Genomic DNA, 18,831 nt, shown 5'->3' on the forward strand with positions numbered 1-18,831 from the left:
TAGTGTCCAGTGCAGTTAAACAATAGCTATATTCTTTAGTGTGCTGTATCTATGTGCACTAACAACTCGGTCATTTCCAATGAATTGTTAATATTAAACACTTTAATCGTAATTCTTCATCTCTAAATGATAATTACCAACCAATGCAGATTGCGGTTGATAATTACTATTGTTTGTTTTACAAGTCTCGAATATTTCTTCAAAACATCTTAGTCTCAAGTCCATGCCTCCTTAACTCTGACTAACTCCTAGACTTCGACTGACAATAGCGGTTGGCAGGGTTCATACTAATATTTATGGCTCTTTTTGTCTAGAAAGGCAATGGATGCGCCCAGATGAAACACTGGTTTTGATTTCGTGTTGAGACAGGGCAGAATCTGGTGTGGCAAATCAAGCCAATTCTAGAGAGGCAGACTTTGCCACAATTATTGCATGTGTATGCATCTGTTTCAGGGCTATACGACAGGGCAGCTTTTTTTTTTCCCTCTTGATTAAGGCCTCTTTCTTTTTTTCGTTATCAGCGAGGATCCTTCTAGCACAAACAGTCTCCATGCACTCCGGTCTTTAGCTTTTTCTTCCCACAAACTTTCTTTGATGCCTGTGGCTCTCATGTCTCGCTTGCAGACATCTCTATAGGTAAGTCTTGGGCGGCCCTTGGGTCTGACTCCCTCCACAAAATCAGCATAAAAAATATCTTTCGGGATTCTACCATCTGGCATGCGGGTGACAAGTTCCAGCCAACGTAGTCTTATTTGTGTCAAGAGAGCATACATGCTGTTCATATTGGCCAATCTTAAAATATCCTGGTTGGTGACATGATCCCTCCAAGAGATGCGCATTATACGTCTCATGCTATTCAATCTTGGTACATGTATGTTGACTTGCTTTCACTTCCATAAAGAAGAGTGCTCATAACACAGGCATTGTAGACTAGGATTTTGGTTGCTGTGGTCAATTTGGCATTTTCCAAGACGCGCTTGGAGAGTTTTGCCAATGCTGTAGTAGCTTTTCCTATTCTTTTTGTCAGCTCAATGTCTAAATCTAGGTTACTGGCAAGTGTTGATCCATAGTAGGTAAATTCCTGCACCACCAATATGTATAACAGGTATTTAAACGACGTCTTGTGCCAGGATTTTGGTCATGGAGAGACTTATTGTAAGGCTAAACTCTTGACAAGCAACTGTCAAATCATTCACTAGCTTCAGTATATTTCTTATGAATGAGATATGAGGGCCGCGTCATTGGCGAACAGCAGCTCCCTAATCAAGATACGACGTCTTTTCGTTTTGGCTTCAAGACGTGACAGGTTATAAAGCCTTCAATCGGATCTACTGTGGATATATATTCCATCTTCCCTAGATATAAAAGCACTGGTTAGTAAGACTGAAAAGAAGATGACAAATAGTGTTGGAGCGTGTACTGTTTGTTTCACAAGTCTCGAATATTTCTTTAAAAAAAATTATGTCTCAAGTCCATGCCTCCTTTACTTTGACTAACTCCTAGACTTCGGCTGACAATGGCAGCTGCCAGATTTTATAGTTTAAAAAAGGTCTAAAGGACAAGTGGATGACTGTGGTAGCAATATATCATAGCTATATTAAACTTTAAAGTATATCTGTTTAAAAAATGTAGAGTATTATTTAAAAATTATATTAGGAACAAATTTTAATCAAACTTCTATTTATTTAAATACATCAAATACTTCTGCATCGTTATACATTTACACATGAATTGTATAGACATATTTTTTTAGAATATTAGTTCAACTAATTTAATCTTTAGAATGTCCGTTCCCACTTTTTATTTATTATTAGTAAATATTTAAATAATTTGTCAGAGTCTGTCATTTGGAAAATATAACTAGTTGTAAGTGATCAAAAACTAACAAAATTCGCATATCGGGACAAATCCTAGCTCAATAGCAAATATCCAATTTTATAAGTTATATATTCTTTTAAAATGTTGGAATAAAACGTGAAATCTCCTTGTAACTATCTATTTCCATTTATCTATTCTTTGAAATAGTTATTTTAAATAGAGAGGGAAGGGCAGTGATACACTATTGACACACTCTCATAATGCCTACACAAACATCTACTTCATTCAGCTTTGTTCCCCACAATCCCCTGCTCTTTCTTCAGCTGACCGTGACGTTGTCCACTACGGCGGCGGTTGACTAACGCGTACAGAGAAAACAAAAGATTGTTGACATTCTTATCAGAGACACTCAGCACTTCAATCGCCATTATGGTCATCCTTGCGTAGCAAAAAATTCTTACAGCTGCCCAAACTTTGGTCGTCTGCTGACGTATGTACCCCCGAACAATGGCGTCTCTCATACACTGGTCAAAAACTTCAAAGACAATTAGGAAGGAGTGGCTAACCTGTAGCTTTCATAAATTCGACCAATCACAAAACATTTTACTAAAACACCCACAGGTATGTAGGAGGGGCTTACAGCCATCGGCTGACTATATCAACTTTTACAGTTCAAGTTACAGTACATTGTCTTAATCAAAATAGTGATCTCTCTTTGCGAACTTTAAGTGTTGTGGTTCTACATTGTTTGTGTTCTATTTCTTGGATTTAGTTTCGTACTGTTGGGATCTACATCATCATTTATTGTCTGATAGCTCAATTCTGATCTATTCTACAATGTATCACTCGAAGAAAAAGAAAGACGGACTTCTAAGCTACCAAGACGATGCCTGCCATGTGTATGGCTTCGAGGTGGACAAACTACTTCAAGACAATCACCCGATCAAAGTTTTTCAAGTCAGATCCAAACAAGACCACAACGTCAAGAAAGTCATTAAAGCTTATTTCAAAGACAATACTGATGTTGACCAAATAACCACAAGGAAATTCATGGCAGAAATTTCAGTACTCACCAAGATCCACCATCCTTATGTTATGGGCATGGATACCATGGGTATCTTTCCTGGTTACTTCGCATACGTGATGCCATTGTACGAAACAGGAACTCTGAAAGAGGCACTGCCGACCATGAATCAGGAAAAGAGTGATGAATACCTTGTGCAGCTGTGTGCAGGACTTAAATTTCTCCATAGACATAAAATCGCTCACAGAGACGTTAAAACGGACAACGTTTTGATCACAGCAAAAGAAAAGAGAGTGGTCATTGCTGATTTCGGTTTGTCTGAAATCTTGACCACTATTGATACGCCAGTGAGCACAATAAAAGGAACCCATATGTACATTTCCCCAGAACAGTTTATCCAGAAAGAATTTAACGCTTTTAAAGTAAGTGAAATGTTATATTTTCTTAATGTTCCTTAAGACTTAAGTGCTTGAATCAATTAAACATTCGGTTTCAAACGAAACTATTTAAAACACAAGCTAATTACTTTAAATCTATGAGCTGTAATAAGTAAAATTGGTTTTCATCAGAGCTTTTGAACTTCAGATATTGCTATCTATCTATCTATCTATCTATCTATCTATCTATCTATCTATCTATCTATCTATCTATCTATCTATCTATCTATCTATCTATCTATCTATATATCTATATATCTATATATCTATATATCTATCTATATATATATATATCATTACTTTTTTATTAATTTTATTTATTCTTTTATCTATTAATAATGTTTAATATAGTATATTTATTTTTTTATTTAATTTGATCAAGTATGTCTCGTTTTGGACTGTAATTGTTTTTGAACTAAGCTAGTTTTACCTTGTTAATATTAAGCACCACATATCGGCTGTACATAAAATGTAATTATTAAAAAAAACTATGCATATAATAACAAATTGTACATGTTTTATCTTGATTTGAAATTTCTTGACCTGTATAATATCTTGATCAAGATCTGATTCACCTTATACATATGTTGCTTTGATATACCATCAAAACGACAAGGCAATGATCTCATACTCTCTGTATTGTTTTCTTTACAGTGTGATATGTACGCACTAGGAGTAGTCTACTGGTGTATGGTTTTCAAAGTCGATGTCTTTGATTTAAAGAGCACCGAGCAAATGAAGGAATCAATCAATACTTTGTGTGATACTAGTATAGACTGGTAAGTCAAGCATTCATATTCAATATATTGTTATGACTTTTATTAATAAGTAAAAATAAAAATCATCTCATGTCTCAGTTGAAATTCAAATGTTAAAAACTGTCAATCTTGTTTTGCTTTGAATAATATGTTTTACAGCTTTTTACAATACTTCTATTCAAGTCGAACATTCTGAATGGGTGTGCTCAATCTGGATGGACACGGTTCTCAAAAACGGCTGTAACGATTTTCCTTAAAATTTGACAATTATTTTTTTTTCAGGCTGGTTTTGACTAATCTTTTGGACCCGAGCCCTGTCGATAGGTTAACCTGTTACAATCTCCTCTGCGTACTGGAGCAGCCTGAATATCGTTTTAGAGACAGAATAGCCAGTCTTAGAGGTAATGGAAAAATGTTCTATCAGTCTGTCATCAATGTTTTAGTCTGTCCAGTGTCTGTCTAGGCTGTTTACTTATTTTAAAGTTTTTAAATCTTTTATCATTCTAACAAATTATTTTTCAAACCTTTAAATTCTTTTTGGACACCTGTTTATAATATCAACAAATTGCTTCTTTTTATTTTATTTCCATTCTAAGTTTAAACGCAAAGTTTTTTTCTTTGTCTTCCGCAGAACAACGCTTTATATAAATGTCAAGGTGGATTCCTTTTGACCAAACGAAAGACTGTTCTCTTTGCTTCAAGCCATATGTGACGTCATAGCCAGGACTTGAAACTTAATTGTAAATTTGTATATAATATAATCTCTGTACCACAGATCATCAATTATTCTAATAAAGTTTTTGTCTTTTAAATCTTTAAAATATCTTTGTTTTGTTTCATTTTGTTATTGTTGTTATTGTTTTTTTAAATATTTTTTTTTTAGTTTGAATGTTCATTGGAAACATCTATTAATAACAAAATAAATTTTAGAAAAAACATTTAACAATAGTATTTCATCATACTTCTAAGTACAACACAAATGTACGTCACTCTGTATTAAATCAGAGGATTTATTGAGAATGCGTTGCTAGAAACGCTTACAAAAAATAATTCTTTGCTCCTAAATAAAAGTTTATTGTCTAAACATCTAATAAACACATTTAATTACAAATCATTGTCTTTCTTTAGAGTGAATCAATAACACGATAAACTTCCCCAAAGTTTAAAAAGTGAGCCTGATTTTATCAATATAGTAAAGACACATACTTATACATATATATAATACCATTCTCTTTTGCAGTTATTAATAATACTGCATTAAGTTAAGGGTTAAATCAGTAAAGATCAAATGAAAAAAAAAACAAAATAAAATTGTCAATATCAGACTTTAATAACTTGTAATGATTTTTAAAATAATGAAATTCTGATAGATGGTTGTTCATTGTGGTGTTGTATCAGTAGTAAAATATACGCGTAGTGCAAGGAAATAGTAAATGTTTATTTTAAGCTTAACATAGCTTTGTTTGATCGCTAGTTGAACTTTGATTAAATAATCCCTTAAAAAAATCATTAAATAAAAATTTATGTCAATTATTACTTAAAGAAACAAAATAGAACAAATTAAAAAGTGATTTGACTGTCAACCCCTCCCCCCCCAGCTCACATATTTAGAAAAGTAAAGCTTGTACTCCAGTTTAAACTACATGTTATATATTTATACTCTCCATTCTAGTATTGTTATTGGGTAGCAGACATTAGTTGGTGAAATGAAAAGATACTTGGATGTTGTACTGGTTACATGACATCGTAGTTAGCTATATGTCATAGAAAAAGATAATCTGTCAATCATCTAAACAGGTTAATATCAATAATAATAATTCTCTATTGTAAAAGAAATAATATTATATTATTGATTTTATAGTTTCCGATAAATAGTTGGGTACGGTTATTTAATCAGTCGTCTAACTTATTTTTTTTAATGCATAGTTTGTAAGCATTTAATTACAAAAATACTTTGGTGTAGTAGAATATGTCCACATTAATCCCCCCCCCACATTAACGCCCCCCCCCACTCACACAAATCTTAGTACATTAATCTTTTATTATTAAATTTAACATTAAAGCAGAAAAAAAAAGATTCAAATCTTGTAAAAAAATTGGAAGTACCAAAACATTTAATGAATAAAGTATTAATTTCAAATCATATGTATTTAAAAAAAAAAGTTATAACTCTAGAAACTGGGCAGTTTTCTCCAGTCATAACTCTCAACCCTCACCCTCGTACAAAAACAGACTCATACACACACACTTGTTTTATTTAGGTTCTTTTTGACGCTCCGTGACTTAAACAGACAGTGAACTATACCGACAAAAACATTTACGTGTTAGAGACCTGGCGTTGACATTCATGGTGTCCTGTACCATTGAACAATAACTTCATTAAATGTATTACGTGGCCAATCCTTAGGTCAACATTCCTACACAGCCTAAGCAAAAATAAGATAAGCTATGTCGACTGTGTGCTTTGAATGTCTACCAGTACACTTGGAACTGTAACTTGGATTCTTTTGCTGGACATTAGCCAAATAAATGATAGTATTGTCCAGAGCATCAAGAGATTTATGTCATCATTTTGCAGAAAGTATGAAAGGGTACTAATTTCTTTAGCAGATTCCCGACCAGACCTTTGTAGTTCCTTCCTAACTATATTAATTGGGTACAGGAGCTTTGACCAGAATTCCAGATAGGCAAAAAAATTCTTAATTTTCCACTGCATGAAGAAGATTCTGTGCTAATATTATATGGCATTACGTCATTGTTGGTTGTTTATGTTTTGTGCGAAAGCAAAAGGATTCAGAGTATACAAAAGTTATGCTCGATTTTAGAATTACTCCGATAAGTGGACTGCCGTATTCACCATCACAACTGCTGACGAGTAGAAGACTCAGGGAATCATTCCAGCTGATCACAAACTATTGAAACCATTGGTAGCTGAAAATGCAGAGACATTACTTAACGAACGACAGATGAAAAGCTAAGTGAAATACGATGCAAAAGCAAGACTACCTAAAGATTTTTCTGTCGGAGAGTTCGTCTAGGTCAAACATGGCAGAAAGCAGTTGTCATAAAAAAATTCAGCACCCACTTACATCATAAAGACAAACAATGGAAAAACATACAGAAGAAATCAACGCTTTTTAAATAAGAGTTTCGATGAAGACATCTCTGGGTACTATGATACCGATGAAGACAATGAACTGCAAACTGTTGCAACAAACGAAACAGACAGTTATAGACCAACGTCTAGAGAACTTGTTCAGTCAAGACAACCAGAAGTGGACGAATTGTTATAGTTCCTAGTAGACAATGCCGGTCGCAGTGGGCGCCGCGCTTTCATAGGCCCCGCGCTAATTCCAAGTGTACATTATTAAATTAAACAATTATAACGTATATAAAAAACAGGGTTTTCGCGACCTCCTGATTTTCCAGGGCCTCCAGGAAATCTCATGAAAAGGCAAAATATACGATAAAGTCCTGAACTTTTTTTGAATTTATTCAAATCTCCTGAAGAATAGACGAAATTGACATTTTGGGGTGCCAATAAATAAAAAGTGGCATTGCGAGCTTTCATTTGATAAAAATTTATTGCAAAGGCAAAAGTAGGCCTATTTTCTAATAACAAAAAATAATTTTGACATTATGCTTATCCCTACCCAGACTAGGCCCCGCGAGATCCGTTTCGCATTGGGCCCCGCAAATGCTAGGGCCGGCCCTGCTAGTAGATATCACTATTAAGAACTTTAAAAGGAAGGGTGTGATAATAACTTCAATAGGAAGGATGTATTAATATTATATGATATTACGTCATTATTTTTTGTTTATGTTTTGTGCGAAAGCAAAGGGATTAGATGTAAATAAAAAGAGAGAGTTTCCATTGGATTGAGGAAAGATGAATAAAGGGGTAATAACTCGAGTGTGAAGTTTAATTCTGAAATTATAGACGCCAAACCCGAATAATGGACAATTTTAGCATTGTTAAGAAAAACTTTTAGTTATACTCGATTCTGTAAATTTTGCTTCAAGGTTAATTAGTGACCTGGGTTCGAATCTTGGTGGAGTCTGGGATTTTGAATTTCTGCATTTGTAGGGTGCTCCTGAGTCTACCCAACACTAATGAAAGTAAAGGCGGTAGGCCGTTAACCGTGGGCCAAAGGTATTATCTTTTTTTTAAATCTTGCTTGTTAGATCTTTACTTTGTACCGAGGACTCTGAATGTCGTTAATCATTAACTTTACTTTATACTTATGATGTTAACAAAGAAAAAAAAAAAAAGAAGAGAAGAAAAATCCCTAAATTTTGGAAATGCATATTCTTCATTGGGAAGGGGCTGTGGCTGAGTGCCTGCCTTCCAGAACCAGGGAACTGGGTTCGAATCTTGGGGAAGTCTGGGTTTTTGAATTTCTGCATTTTTAGGATGCTCCTGAGTCTACCCAACACTAATGGGTACTTAGCTTTAATTAATGAAAGTAAAGGCGGTTGGTCGTTAACCGTGGGCCAAAGAAACAGATGACCTAATTATAGACGCTAATGTCTGAAAGAGAAAGTTACATCTTTACTTTACTCATTCCTTATATTCTTATTATTATTATATATTATATTCTTATGAGGCCCTATTATTTAGTTTTAGGTTCAAAAGGAATTAAATGCTAAGAAAACTTTTTTTTTTTTCTGTTCAATATTATAAGTATCTGGATCATGTCTCCCTTTGTTCGTCTGTGTGTTGGTGTACTTGATAGTATTTTAAAATAATTATATATATTTCTGATGGTCTTTGTTATTATTAAACTATTTTGATTATAGAAACCAAATGCATCATTAACACTATGAAGATAAAAATGTATCATCTTTGTGAATTTTAAAAGCTATGCAGTATGGTTATAACTAGTTACTATTTTTTTTATTAGGTTTAAAATAGAAAAAAATGGTGTATTATCAAATATCAATGAGAAAGTACTTTCTGTTCTCTTGAAAATTATATTCATTTTTTTAATAAATGGCATTACGTCACTTTTTTCCCTACTTATAGTTTTATAATTTTTTTCATTTTAATTTTACGTGACACATAAATATCTACAGAAAAAAAAAATAAAAACAAAAAGTAAAAATAAAAAAAAAATTAATTTAAAGAAAAATACTTTATTGGAATATTGTATCTCAAGTTATTTGATATTTTATTATATACAATGCACATGTAGTTTTATGTCATGTTATATCACACAGGGCTTTCACCAAAGAAATCTCTTGTGTGGAAACAAAGAACTTGACCTTTGACATTTAAATAAAGCGTTGCTCTGCAGACGACAAAACAAAAAGAAGAAATTGAAACATCACGTTTGGACAAAAAGTATTTTTAAACATACAAAAAAAAATATTTAATCTCTAGATATTATAGACTGATAGCGTCATGGATGACTTAAGTATTCTTTTTACTGAGTTATTGTTCCTAATGAATATAATTATTTCCCTTAGCACATTGCCTGAGAACAAGGCCGACAATTTTAAAACTGAAACTAAAAGAAAGATGACATACGAATAGAATACTTGTATATTACCTTTAAGTTTGGCTATCCTGTGTGAGAAACAAGATTCCTCCATCAAGAAGATGAGTTCAAAGATGGACAATCTTTCTTCAGGTTGATATTCTAAAAGATTGGTCAAAATGAGTCTGAAACACGTTAAAACAAAAAACGACATTATAAGGCTATACTAAACATTTTATTAAACAATACCAGATATTAAAATGGACACGTTGTGAATTTGGGAAGCGTGGTCGAGAGGCTAAGTACGCTTGAAATTGGCTTGGCTAACTATGAAGGTGGCTCGAGGTTCGACACCTGATTCAAGCAGAATTGTGTTTACTGAGCGCCTAAAGGCAGTATGGAAAAACCTTCTCCTAGATACTCCCCTCCTCCCACTGGTCCACAAATAAGATTAGATCATAGCGCTCTGAGCATGCTATAAGCATGAAAGTAGCGCTATATAAAAGCTATAACTTCACATTTTTAAATAATGCACTTGCATGTATTTAATTAAATAGCTTCTTTTAAATTTCAGAATTAATGTCGCAATAATGCATAATTTTTATGAGGTTAGATGAAAAATGCTAAATATATTTATGTATGTAGGTCTTATATTTGTTTGACTTACCTGTCTATACTAGTAGGCGACAACTTAGTTCTGACTGTTTCCATCATTGGTTCCATGGTGTCTTGATTCAAAACATTCACTTTGAAAACCATACACCAGTACACTACCCCAAGAGCGAACATGTCACACTGTTAAGAAACAAATAGATATAATTTTAATTATTGCTAAACTGTAAATTTAATTCAATTATATTTTTAAGGGAAAATTATATAATTTGTCGTCTCAGTGTCCAGGTTTGTAAACACATTTCAGCATAATATAAAGTTATAAACTATGGGGATTAGGTTTTTACATGAGTAAATTATACATGTAATATATTTTATAGTTAATAATTAATTAACTCTCTCCCCCACCCCAACAGCTCCCTTATCAAGGAAACACCTAAAATCTAATTTAAAAATCTACAATCGCTACAATTAAATTTTTTAATTCGATTTTAGGTGTGTTTCCTTGATTAGGGGGTTGTTGGGGGGGGGAGAGTTAATTATCTATTTATTGTTGAAGTGTCTTATACTAATTGACAAAAGTTTTTTATCGTGATACTCATAATGGGGCTTAAGAGTTTTAAACTACTGTTTGAAATTATATTATACATATATATATAATGATGGTCATCTTATTTAAAGATAACTGGCAGTATACAAAATGATCTTCACTAATTTATTACCAAATGTAACAAACACGGACATGTTCAAGTCTCCAAGGGTTACCAGACTGGACATGCTATATTAACAATAAATTAATTGGCGATTCTATTTTACTTCACATGTGTAATATAAACAAGTTTTCGTGCACACATCAGAATCTTCTATCTCTCTCTCTCTCTATATATATATATATATATACTATTCTACCTAATTAAATATTAGACTCTAAGCTATCCATTTAAAAGGAAAGAGATATAAGTAAGAATATGACAAAAAATATTTATTTAGCTAAGTTATCGTTCGTTAGTTTAAGAAAGTTTGCGAATATTTATATGACAATTATAATTAAATCTAAAGGAGCTTTAAAAATATGGTAAAAAATGACTTACTTTAAAAGGGTCAAATGGCCTCTTTAAAAACTGTTCTGGGGACATGTACACGACAGTTCCTTTTCTTTTGGTCGCCATTGTATCCTCAGTGGGCAAGATATCCGATAAACCGAAATCAGCAATGAGAATTTTCTTTTCTGTGATCAAAATGTTGTCCGTTTTCAAGTCTCTGTGAGCAACTTTTTTGTTATGGAGATAGTTAACTGCTGCACACAGCTGCACAAAGTATTCATCACTCATCTCCTGATGAATGGAAGGCAGTACCTTGGTCAGAGTGCCATCTTCGTAGAATGGCATCACATAAGCGAAGTACCGAGGAAAGGATCCCATGAAATCCATGCTCATGATAAAAGGATGGTGGATCGTGGCGAGTACTGCAACTTCAGATAAGAAATGCTTTACGATTTTTTTATCATCATAAGTGCTGTCTTTGTAATAAGCTTTGATGACTTTCTTGACGTTGTGGTCTAGTTTGGATGTGACTTGAAAAACTTTGATTGGGTAATTGTAGTGAAGCAGTGTGCCCACCTCGAAGTGATGTACTTGGCATATTTCTTTCTGGTAGTTTTGAAGTTCCAGTGTTTTTCTTTCCAGATGATACATTTTAAAATAGAATTGGAGAACACAGCTATCCGAAAATAGAGGATGAATTAAATTCCTACAATACGAAAACACTAAGTCCCAAAGAAATAAGAACACAAATATAATAAGTCCAACACTAGTATTTCTCAAAGAGAGCTCAAAGTTAATGTAAGAGGAGGTACAGTGATAAATGATAGAGTTAATTTTTTAAATTGATTTTTATAGCCAAGTGAGCTCCTCCCACAATCCTTGAGCTACAAATGTTTAATTTTACGTCATGTGATTGGCTGAAAGCTTAAGGTGCGCCAAACTATCCTCGTTGTCTTTGAAGTTTTTGACCAGTGGATGACACTTGGAGACTCCATTGTTCAGAGGTACATACGTCAGCAGACGACCAAGGTTTGGGCTGCTGTCATAATTTGTTGCTTTGCAAGGATGAACACATTAGTGATTGAAGGACCAACAATGTCAACAATCTTTTGTTTTCTCGAGACGACTTAGTGACCAGTTGCAGTGGACACCGTCTCGGTCAGTCGGAGAAAGAGCAGGGGATTGCGGGGAACAAAAGGACAGTTTCAGATGTTTATGTAAGCATTGAGAAAGCGTATCGAAAATGTCACCCGCTCCTTACCCAAATACATTTCGTGTGTGGTAAGCATGGAATGACAAGGTTAAAGAATTTTAAAAATATGTTACAATGTTCGTTTTAAAAAAAGAAATGCCAATGTTGCATAGTATATTTAAAGTATTATAACTACTAATGTACTAACATTTTTGTATCTATTGAAGTAGTAAATTATTTTTTTGTTTATATTATTTAAAAAAATCATTTCTATTGTCTTGCCAAATGTATTTTTTTTAAATCACATATAAATTCGCCTAAAATAAATCAAAATTAATATAGTCATTTTGAAGTAAAATGTTCAACTGTTAATTAAGTAAAGATGTGTGCCCCTGTCGTGTGTACGTTGAGAGCTCTTTATTAAGCTTCACGTGATGCTATCTTCACCGGCAAATGTTATGGACCAAAAAAACAACTATTTACTGCTTTTTTCTAATATATTGTTTGCCAATGGGTGTACATTTATAACTAAAATCTTCATCTAAAAATAGCTCTCTATAAATGGGAATAACGACTAAAATTGTCAATCATTGTACTTTACCTATGGAATTGTGATATTTAAAAAAACTTTCACTTAATGGGTTAACAGTTTTATTTTGACCAAGCTCAAGTTACGTGTTTCTTTGTTACATCTCTTTAATAGTTAAAAAAAACACTTTCTTTTTTTCTTTCATCAAGATGGCACCATAACTTCATGACATACAATATTTAAAGTCCAATATATTTTATAAGCAATAAAACGTTGAAAATTAAATGTAAGACAATTTCAAACAAGGTTACAAAGAAATTTTGTGTGGAAACACAAAGTCAGAATCGAATCGGTCCCCGAAGTGGTCTACCCAGGCAGGTAAAAGGGAAAGTTTCAATATTTTCAGAAAGAACACCAGAATGAAATTATATCAAATAGAAATACCGTTGTATTTATTAAAATACTGTTACGTATTTCTGAATCTTCTGGCTAAATGTACTAGTAGGCACACAAATAAAAACACTGCAAAGAACTTGACGACTAAACTCTCAGCTTCATATAACTTTATTGACTATTAACTCTAACAATTTGTTACTGTAACATGTAGCATAGAAGACTGTACAATATCTGTCAGTTTACAGTTAGCTATACTTCGTTGCAATTCATCTCTTCACTTCGTTGCAATTCATCTCTTCTCAACTTGCATCGAGTCGTATTCCACTGAACAGACCAACGACACGCTTCCCAGTGTCGCTCCAGGTCTCCCAAAGCTGAACCAAGTCGTACTTAAAGTCTACCGAATCAGAGCCGCACACGTCTTACATCGACTGTATCGACTGTAACGGCTCAAGTCCACTGTAGTTCGCTGTATAGACTTTAACGACAGTAGTCCACTCCAGTTAACTCTACCCTAGTTAACTTGCATCGAGTCGTACACATCTATCTTCTACTGTCTCGCACAGTAGACAACAGTACCGACGACTCACTCACGACTCTATACGACTGACTTTCACATTAACTTTCTGGCTTATATAGAGTCCCTAATCGCTTCTCCAAAGTTGCACAAACACTGCTTGTATCTTCTGGAATAACACGCGAGGAAAAGTCACATACTGTCTTTGTTTATACATGTAGATTCCAGAGAACACTTGCTGCAGTGTCATCAAGTCGGGGTCACACGTAGTGACCTCTATCTGTCACTGTTCATTAGTAACTGTCCCCCTACTTAGATCTGTTCGTCCCCTGGAACAATACGTGAGGACACGTCACATCCTGTCTTTGTTTGTACATGTAGATTCCAGAGAACACTCGCTGCTGTGTCATCTCGCCGGGGTCATACGTTGACCTCTACCTATCACTGTTCATTTGTAACAATACTTTTGTAAGATTTCTACTTACAAGATGATTCAATTTTTTAAAAAATTGTAGTAGTATAACTAGTGTTTTCTATGTATGGTCGATTTTTTTTTCCTCAAAATAATTTCTAGGAAACCTTTAGCAGTTTATGAGATCATTGTCTACCACCCTCCAACAAAGAAAATCATTTTTTATACTAATATATGGAATTCCAAAAATATTTAAAAAATGTTTTCTTTGATACGTCACTTAGACCACCCCTCCACCTCCCAGTCAAATTTTACTCTTTCCCGCAGACACACAAACTCACAAATTGTTTACTTTTAGTTTACTTCAATACTCCGTAAACAAACAAATCATTCGCTTAAACAACAAAGAAATCAACATAATAGAGACCCGGCGTAGACTATCGCGGTGTCCAGAGGAGCCGAACAAAAGCTTAATTAGGTACAGCGCGTCAAAGCGCTATCGGCTCGGCCACTCCTATTGCGGTCATTCTTGTCCAGCCTAAATAAAAACGTGTCAGCTGACCTTAAGTAAACATATACTGTCCACTTCAAACAAGAGATTCACTGAAGTTCCTTACTGCGCAAAAAGTTTACGAGATGATAACGTGTTCCGCGGCATCCACAACGCTCTGTCACAAATCACATGACAAAGAAAAGGCGCCAAATTATTCAAAGGAATGAGCTTCATTTGCAATTAAATCAGAAGGATATATTTCATTACTTGAAATACTCAGCTTCCTGAGACACTTGTGTTACATCTGAAAATCTCATCCTGTGATCAGCTTGAGTTTAAATCATTTCTTCTCTTAATATTTACAACTTGTGTTTAATTGAAACATATCTAGTTCATTGTATATTTCTATATACTTCAACTGTGCTTCTATTCACAATTATTTTTAATGTAATTGATGGCTATGAGGTAAAGCTCTAGATTTCGAATCGGGGGATCAGGGTTCATAGACTGAAACTGACTGGGTTATTTTAATTTTGGGATCTTTGGGCACTATCGTTGTTGTTTTTGTGAATCGATTAAATAGAAAAAAAAATAATATGAAAATTATTTTAAACAATTTTTCACCTTATTAAAAATGTGCAGTTTTTATTGTGTGTTTTCTGTTATGTGACATAATTTCTAAGCATGGAAGGAAGGATATGTCGTTCAGTCTAAAACTTGACTCTCTTAGTTCTGCAAGCTATGTACGCTGCATTAAAAAAAAGAGTGAGTTCGTTATTGAAACATTGACTTTTTAACTTAGCTAGAATGTAATCAAGACCATTCGTTGTTTCAATAGTTAAAATTCGGGCTTCTCACTGAAGCTGAATGTACTTTTAAACATTTCGCAGTTAATAAAACGATCGCGTTACGTTTTCAAATGTCAATAGTATCACAGAAACTACTTTGATGCTGTTAATACTTTAAAAAAAAACAATAATATAGATAAAAGAGTTCTTATCTATTAATTAACTGCTAAAATTCTTCTATTGCTCTCAATACTTTAAGATTTGTTTACTATTTTCTATATGAACAGTTCAATTACAAATAATAATTTAATTAATTATTTATTTTTTTATTGTTTTATGTGTTGTTATTAACAAGAAGTAATTATGTAACTTTTATTATTAGATTCAATTTCTTTTTAGTTTTGTTAATAATCGTGACAGACAGATAGACAGACGAAGTGAGTGAATATAAACTTTGTTTGCACTAAGCAATATTTTCAACTTGGTGTCAGCTTCTGTTCAGTGATGCAGTGATTCCGCTTCCCATCATATCAAAACATTTTTGCAGATTGCTTTTACTAGTAGCGAAAGTAACGTTACGATGAGTCCATAAAACTATATGGGTACATTAGTCTAACAGAGTTTAGGTTGTTAGTTTATTAGCATGCCACTTTGTCATCCTCGATAGTCGATAAGAATCTCAAATCAATCTTAGAATCAAGTAAGAATTGAGTTTAAGGGAAAGAATTTACTGAAGGAGAAAATACAAAAAAATAAACACGGTTATGTCTCTTATAATCTTTTGCAATCCCAACGTGTAAACTTTGCTTTTAATGTTGTCCTCTACATTATATCTGAATATACAAAACTATTTTCTTGAAATATTTTGAAAAACTAATTATTTCAAAATTATTTACAGCCTAATTTGGATGTTTGGTTTTATGAAAATCTTGTAATGACAATACAAAAGATGTTTTAAAAAATCAATGAGTAATCTGTTGCACATTTCTAGCTCTTAAACTAACTATATAGAAAAAAAAAGGGTTTTAATCACATCAGTTAATCTACTTTTCCCATTTGCTAAAAGGTTAATTACTTGGATTGCTTCCCTTAACACTCCAATCCTCACCTCTGCTCAACAATCATAAAGACTGTTTCCCTTTGATGCTCCACTAGCCTATATGGATAATTGGATTTATCAAAGCGATGGTGCTAAGTAATAGAAACCCGGTGGTAACAATTATAGTGTCCAGTGCAGTTAAACAATAGCTATATTCTTTAGTGTGCTGTATCTATGTGCACTAACAACTCGGTCATTTCCAATGAATTGTTAATATTAAACACTTTAATCGTAATTCTTCATCTCTAAATGATAATTACCAACCAATGCAGATTGCGGTTGATAATTACTATTGTTTGTTTTACAAGTCTCGAATATTTCTTCAAAACATCTTAGTCTCAAGTCCATGCCTCCTTAACTCTGACTAACTCCTAGACTTCGACTGACAATAGCGGTTGGCAGGGTTCATACTAATATTTATGGCTCTTTTTGTCTAGAAAGGCAATGGATGCGCCCAGATGAAACACTGGTTTTGATTTCGTGTTGAGACAGGGCAGAATCTGGTGTGGCTAATCAAGCCAATTCTAGAGAGGCAGACTTTGCCACAATTATTGCATGTGTATGCATCTGTTTCAGGGCTATACGACAGGGCAGCTTTTTTTTTCCCTCTTGATTAAGGCCTCTTTCTTTTTTTCGTTATCAGCGAGGATCTTTCTAGCACAAACAGTCTCCATGCACTCCGGTCTTTAGCTTTTTCTTCCCACAAACTTTCTTTGATGCCTGTGGCTCTCATGTCTCGCTTGCAGACATCTCTATAGGTAAGTCTTGGGCGGCCCTTGGGTCTGACTCCCTCCACAAGATCAGCATAAAAAATATCTTTCGGGATTCTACCATCTGGCATGCGGGTGACAAGTTCCAGCCAACGTAGTCTTCTTTGTGTCAAGAGAGCATACATGCTCTTCATATTGGCCAATCTTAAAATATCCTGGTTGGTGACATGATCCCTCCAAGAGATGCGCATTATACGTCTCATGCTATTCAATCTTGGTACATGTATTTTGACTTGCTTTCACTTCCATAAAGAAGAGTGCTCATAACACAGGCATTGTAGACAAGGATTTTGGTTGCTGTGGTCAATTTGGCATTTTCCAAGACGCGCTTGGAGAGTTTTGCCAATGCTGTAGTAGCTTTTCCTATTCTTTTTGTCAGCTCAATGTCTAAATCTAGGTTACTGGCAAGTGTTGATCCATAGTAGGTAAATTCCTGCACCACCAATATGTATAACAGGTATTTAAACGACGTCTTGTGCCAGGATTTTGGTCTTGGAGAGACTTATTGTAAGGCTAAACTCTTGACAAGCAACTGTCAAAGCATTCACTAGCTTCAGTAGATTTCTTATGAATGAGATATGAGGGCCGCGTCATTGGCGAACAGCAGCTCCCTAATCAAGATACGACGTCTTTTCGTTTTGGCTTCAAGACGTGACAGGTTATAAAGCCTTCAATCGGATCTACTGTGGATATATATTCCATCTTCCCTAGATATAAAAGCACTGGTTAGTAAGACTGAAAAGAAGATGACAAATAGTGTTGGAGCGTGTACTGTTTGTTTCACAAGTCTCGAATATTTCTTTAAAAAAAATTATGTCTCAAGTCCATGCCTCCTTTACTTTGACTAACTCCTAGACTTCGGCTGACAATGGCAGCTGCCAGATTTTATAGTTTAAAAAAGGTCTAAAGGACAAGTGGATGACTGTGGTAGCAATATATCATAGCTATATTAAACTTTAAAGTATATCTGTTTAAAAAATGTAGAGTATTATTTTAAAATTATATTAGGAACAAATTTTAATCAAACTTCTATTTATTTAAATACATCAAATACTTCTGCATCGTTATACATTTACACATGAATTGTATAGATAGACATATTTTTTTAGAATATTAGTTCAACTAATTTAATCTTTAGAATGTCCGTTCCCACTTTTTATTTATTATTAGTAAATATTTAAATAATTTGTCAGAGTCTGTCATTTGGAAAATATAACTAGTTGTAAGTGATCAAAAACTAACAAAATTCGCATATCGGGACAAATCCTAGCTCAATAGCAAATATCCAATTTTATAAGTTATATATTCTTTTAAAATGTTGGAATAAAACGTGAAATCTCCATTGTAACTATCTATTTCCATTTATCTATTCTTTGAAATAGTTATTTTAAATAGAGAGGGAAGGGCAGTGATACACTATTGACACACTCTCATAATGCCTACACAAACATCTACTTCATTCA

General features: G+C 33.8%; 2 protein-coding genes across 2 annotated transcripts; one reads left to right on the top strand and one right to left on the bottom strand.

The window, feature by feature from the left end:
• The first annotated feature begins 2,655 nt into the window (after positions 1-2,655).
• LOC129928548 (uncharacterized) lies at positions 2,656-4,500 on the top strand. The gene is made up of 3 exons (XM_056043185.1): positions 2,656-3,264; positions 3,934-4,058; positions 4,320-4,500. Exons 1-3 carry the CDS (start codon positions 2,656-2,658, stop codon positions 4,498-4,500), a joined length of 915 nt encoding a protein of 304 aa, XP_055899160.1.
• Positions 4,501-4,535: 35 nt separating this feature from the next.
• On the bottom strand, positions 4,536-11,823 carry LOC129928549 (uncharacterized). The gene is made up of 4 exons (XM_056043186.1): positions 11,221-11,823; positions 10,185-10,312; positions 9,590-9,702; positions 4,536-4,582 (listed from the first exon to the last, which is right to left on the bottom strand). Exons 1-4 carry the CDS (start codon positions 11,821-11,823, stop codon positions 4,536-4,538), a joined length of 891 nt encoding a protein of 296 aa, XP_055899161.1.
• Positions 11,824-18,831: the final 7,008 nt, after the last annotated feature.

The sequence above is a fragment of the Biomphalaria glabrata genome, chromosome 10 (genome assembly GCF_947242115.1).
Source record: "Biomphalaria glabrata chromosome 10, xgBioGlab47.1, whole genome shotgun sequence".
Lineage (NCBI taxonomy): Eukaryota > Metazoa > Mollusca > Gastropoda > Planorbidae > Biomphalaria > Biomphalaria glabrata.

Bases quoted from the DNA above. Each gene is read 5' to 3' on its own strand.
- LOC129928549 (XM_056043186.1), bottom strand. From the start codon at position 11,823: ATGTATCATCTGGAAAGAAAAACACTGGAACTTCAAAACTACCAGAAA. The intron at 10,313-11,220 runs GTAAGTCATTTT...GTTTCTTAACAG, and splicing joins GGCCATTTGACCCTTTTAAA to TGTGACATGTTCGCTCTTGG. The intron at 4,583-9,589 runs GTAATATACAAG...TATTATAAACAG, and splicing joins CAGGATAGCCAAACTTAAAG to GTGTCCAAAAAGAATTTAAA.
- LOC129928548 (XM_056043185.1), top strand. From the start codon at position 2,656: ATGTATCACTCGAAGAAAAAGAAAGACGGACTTCTAAGCTACCAAGAC. The intron at 3,265-3,933 runs GTAAGTGAAATG...TTTTCTTTACAG, and splicing joins AAGAATTTAACGCTTTTAAA to TGTGATATGTACGCACTAGG. The intron at 4,059-4,319 runs GTAAGTCAAGCA...TTTTTTTTTCAG, and splicing joins TGTGATACTAGTATAGACTG to GCTGGTTTTGACTAATCTTT.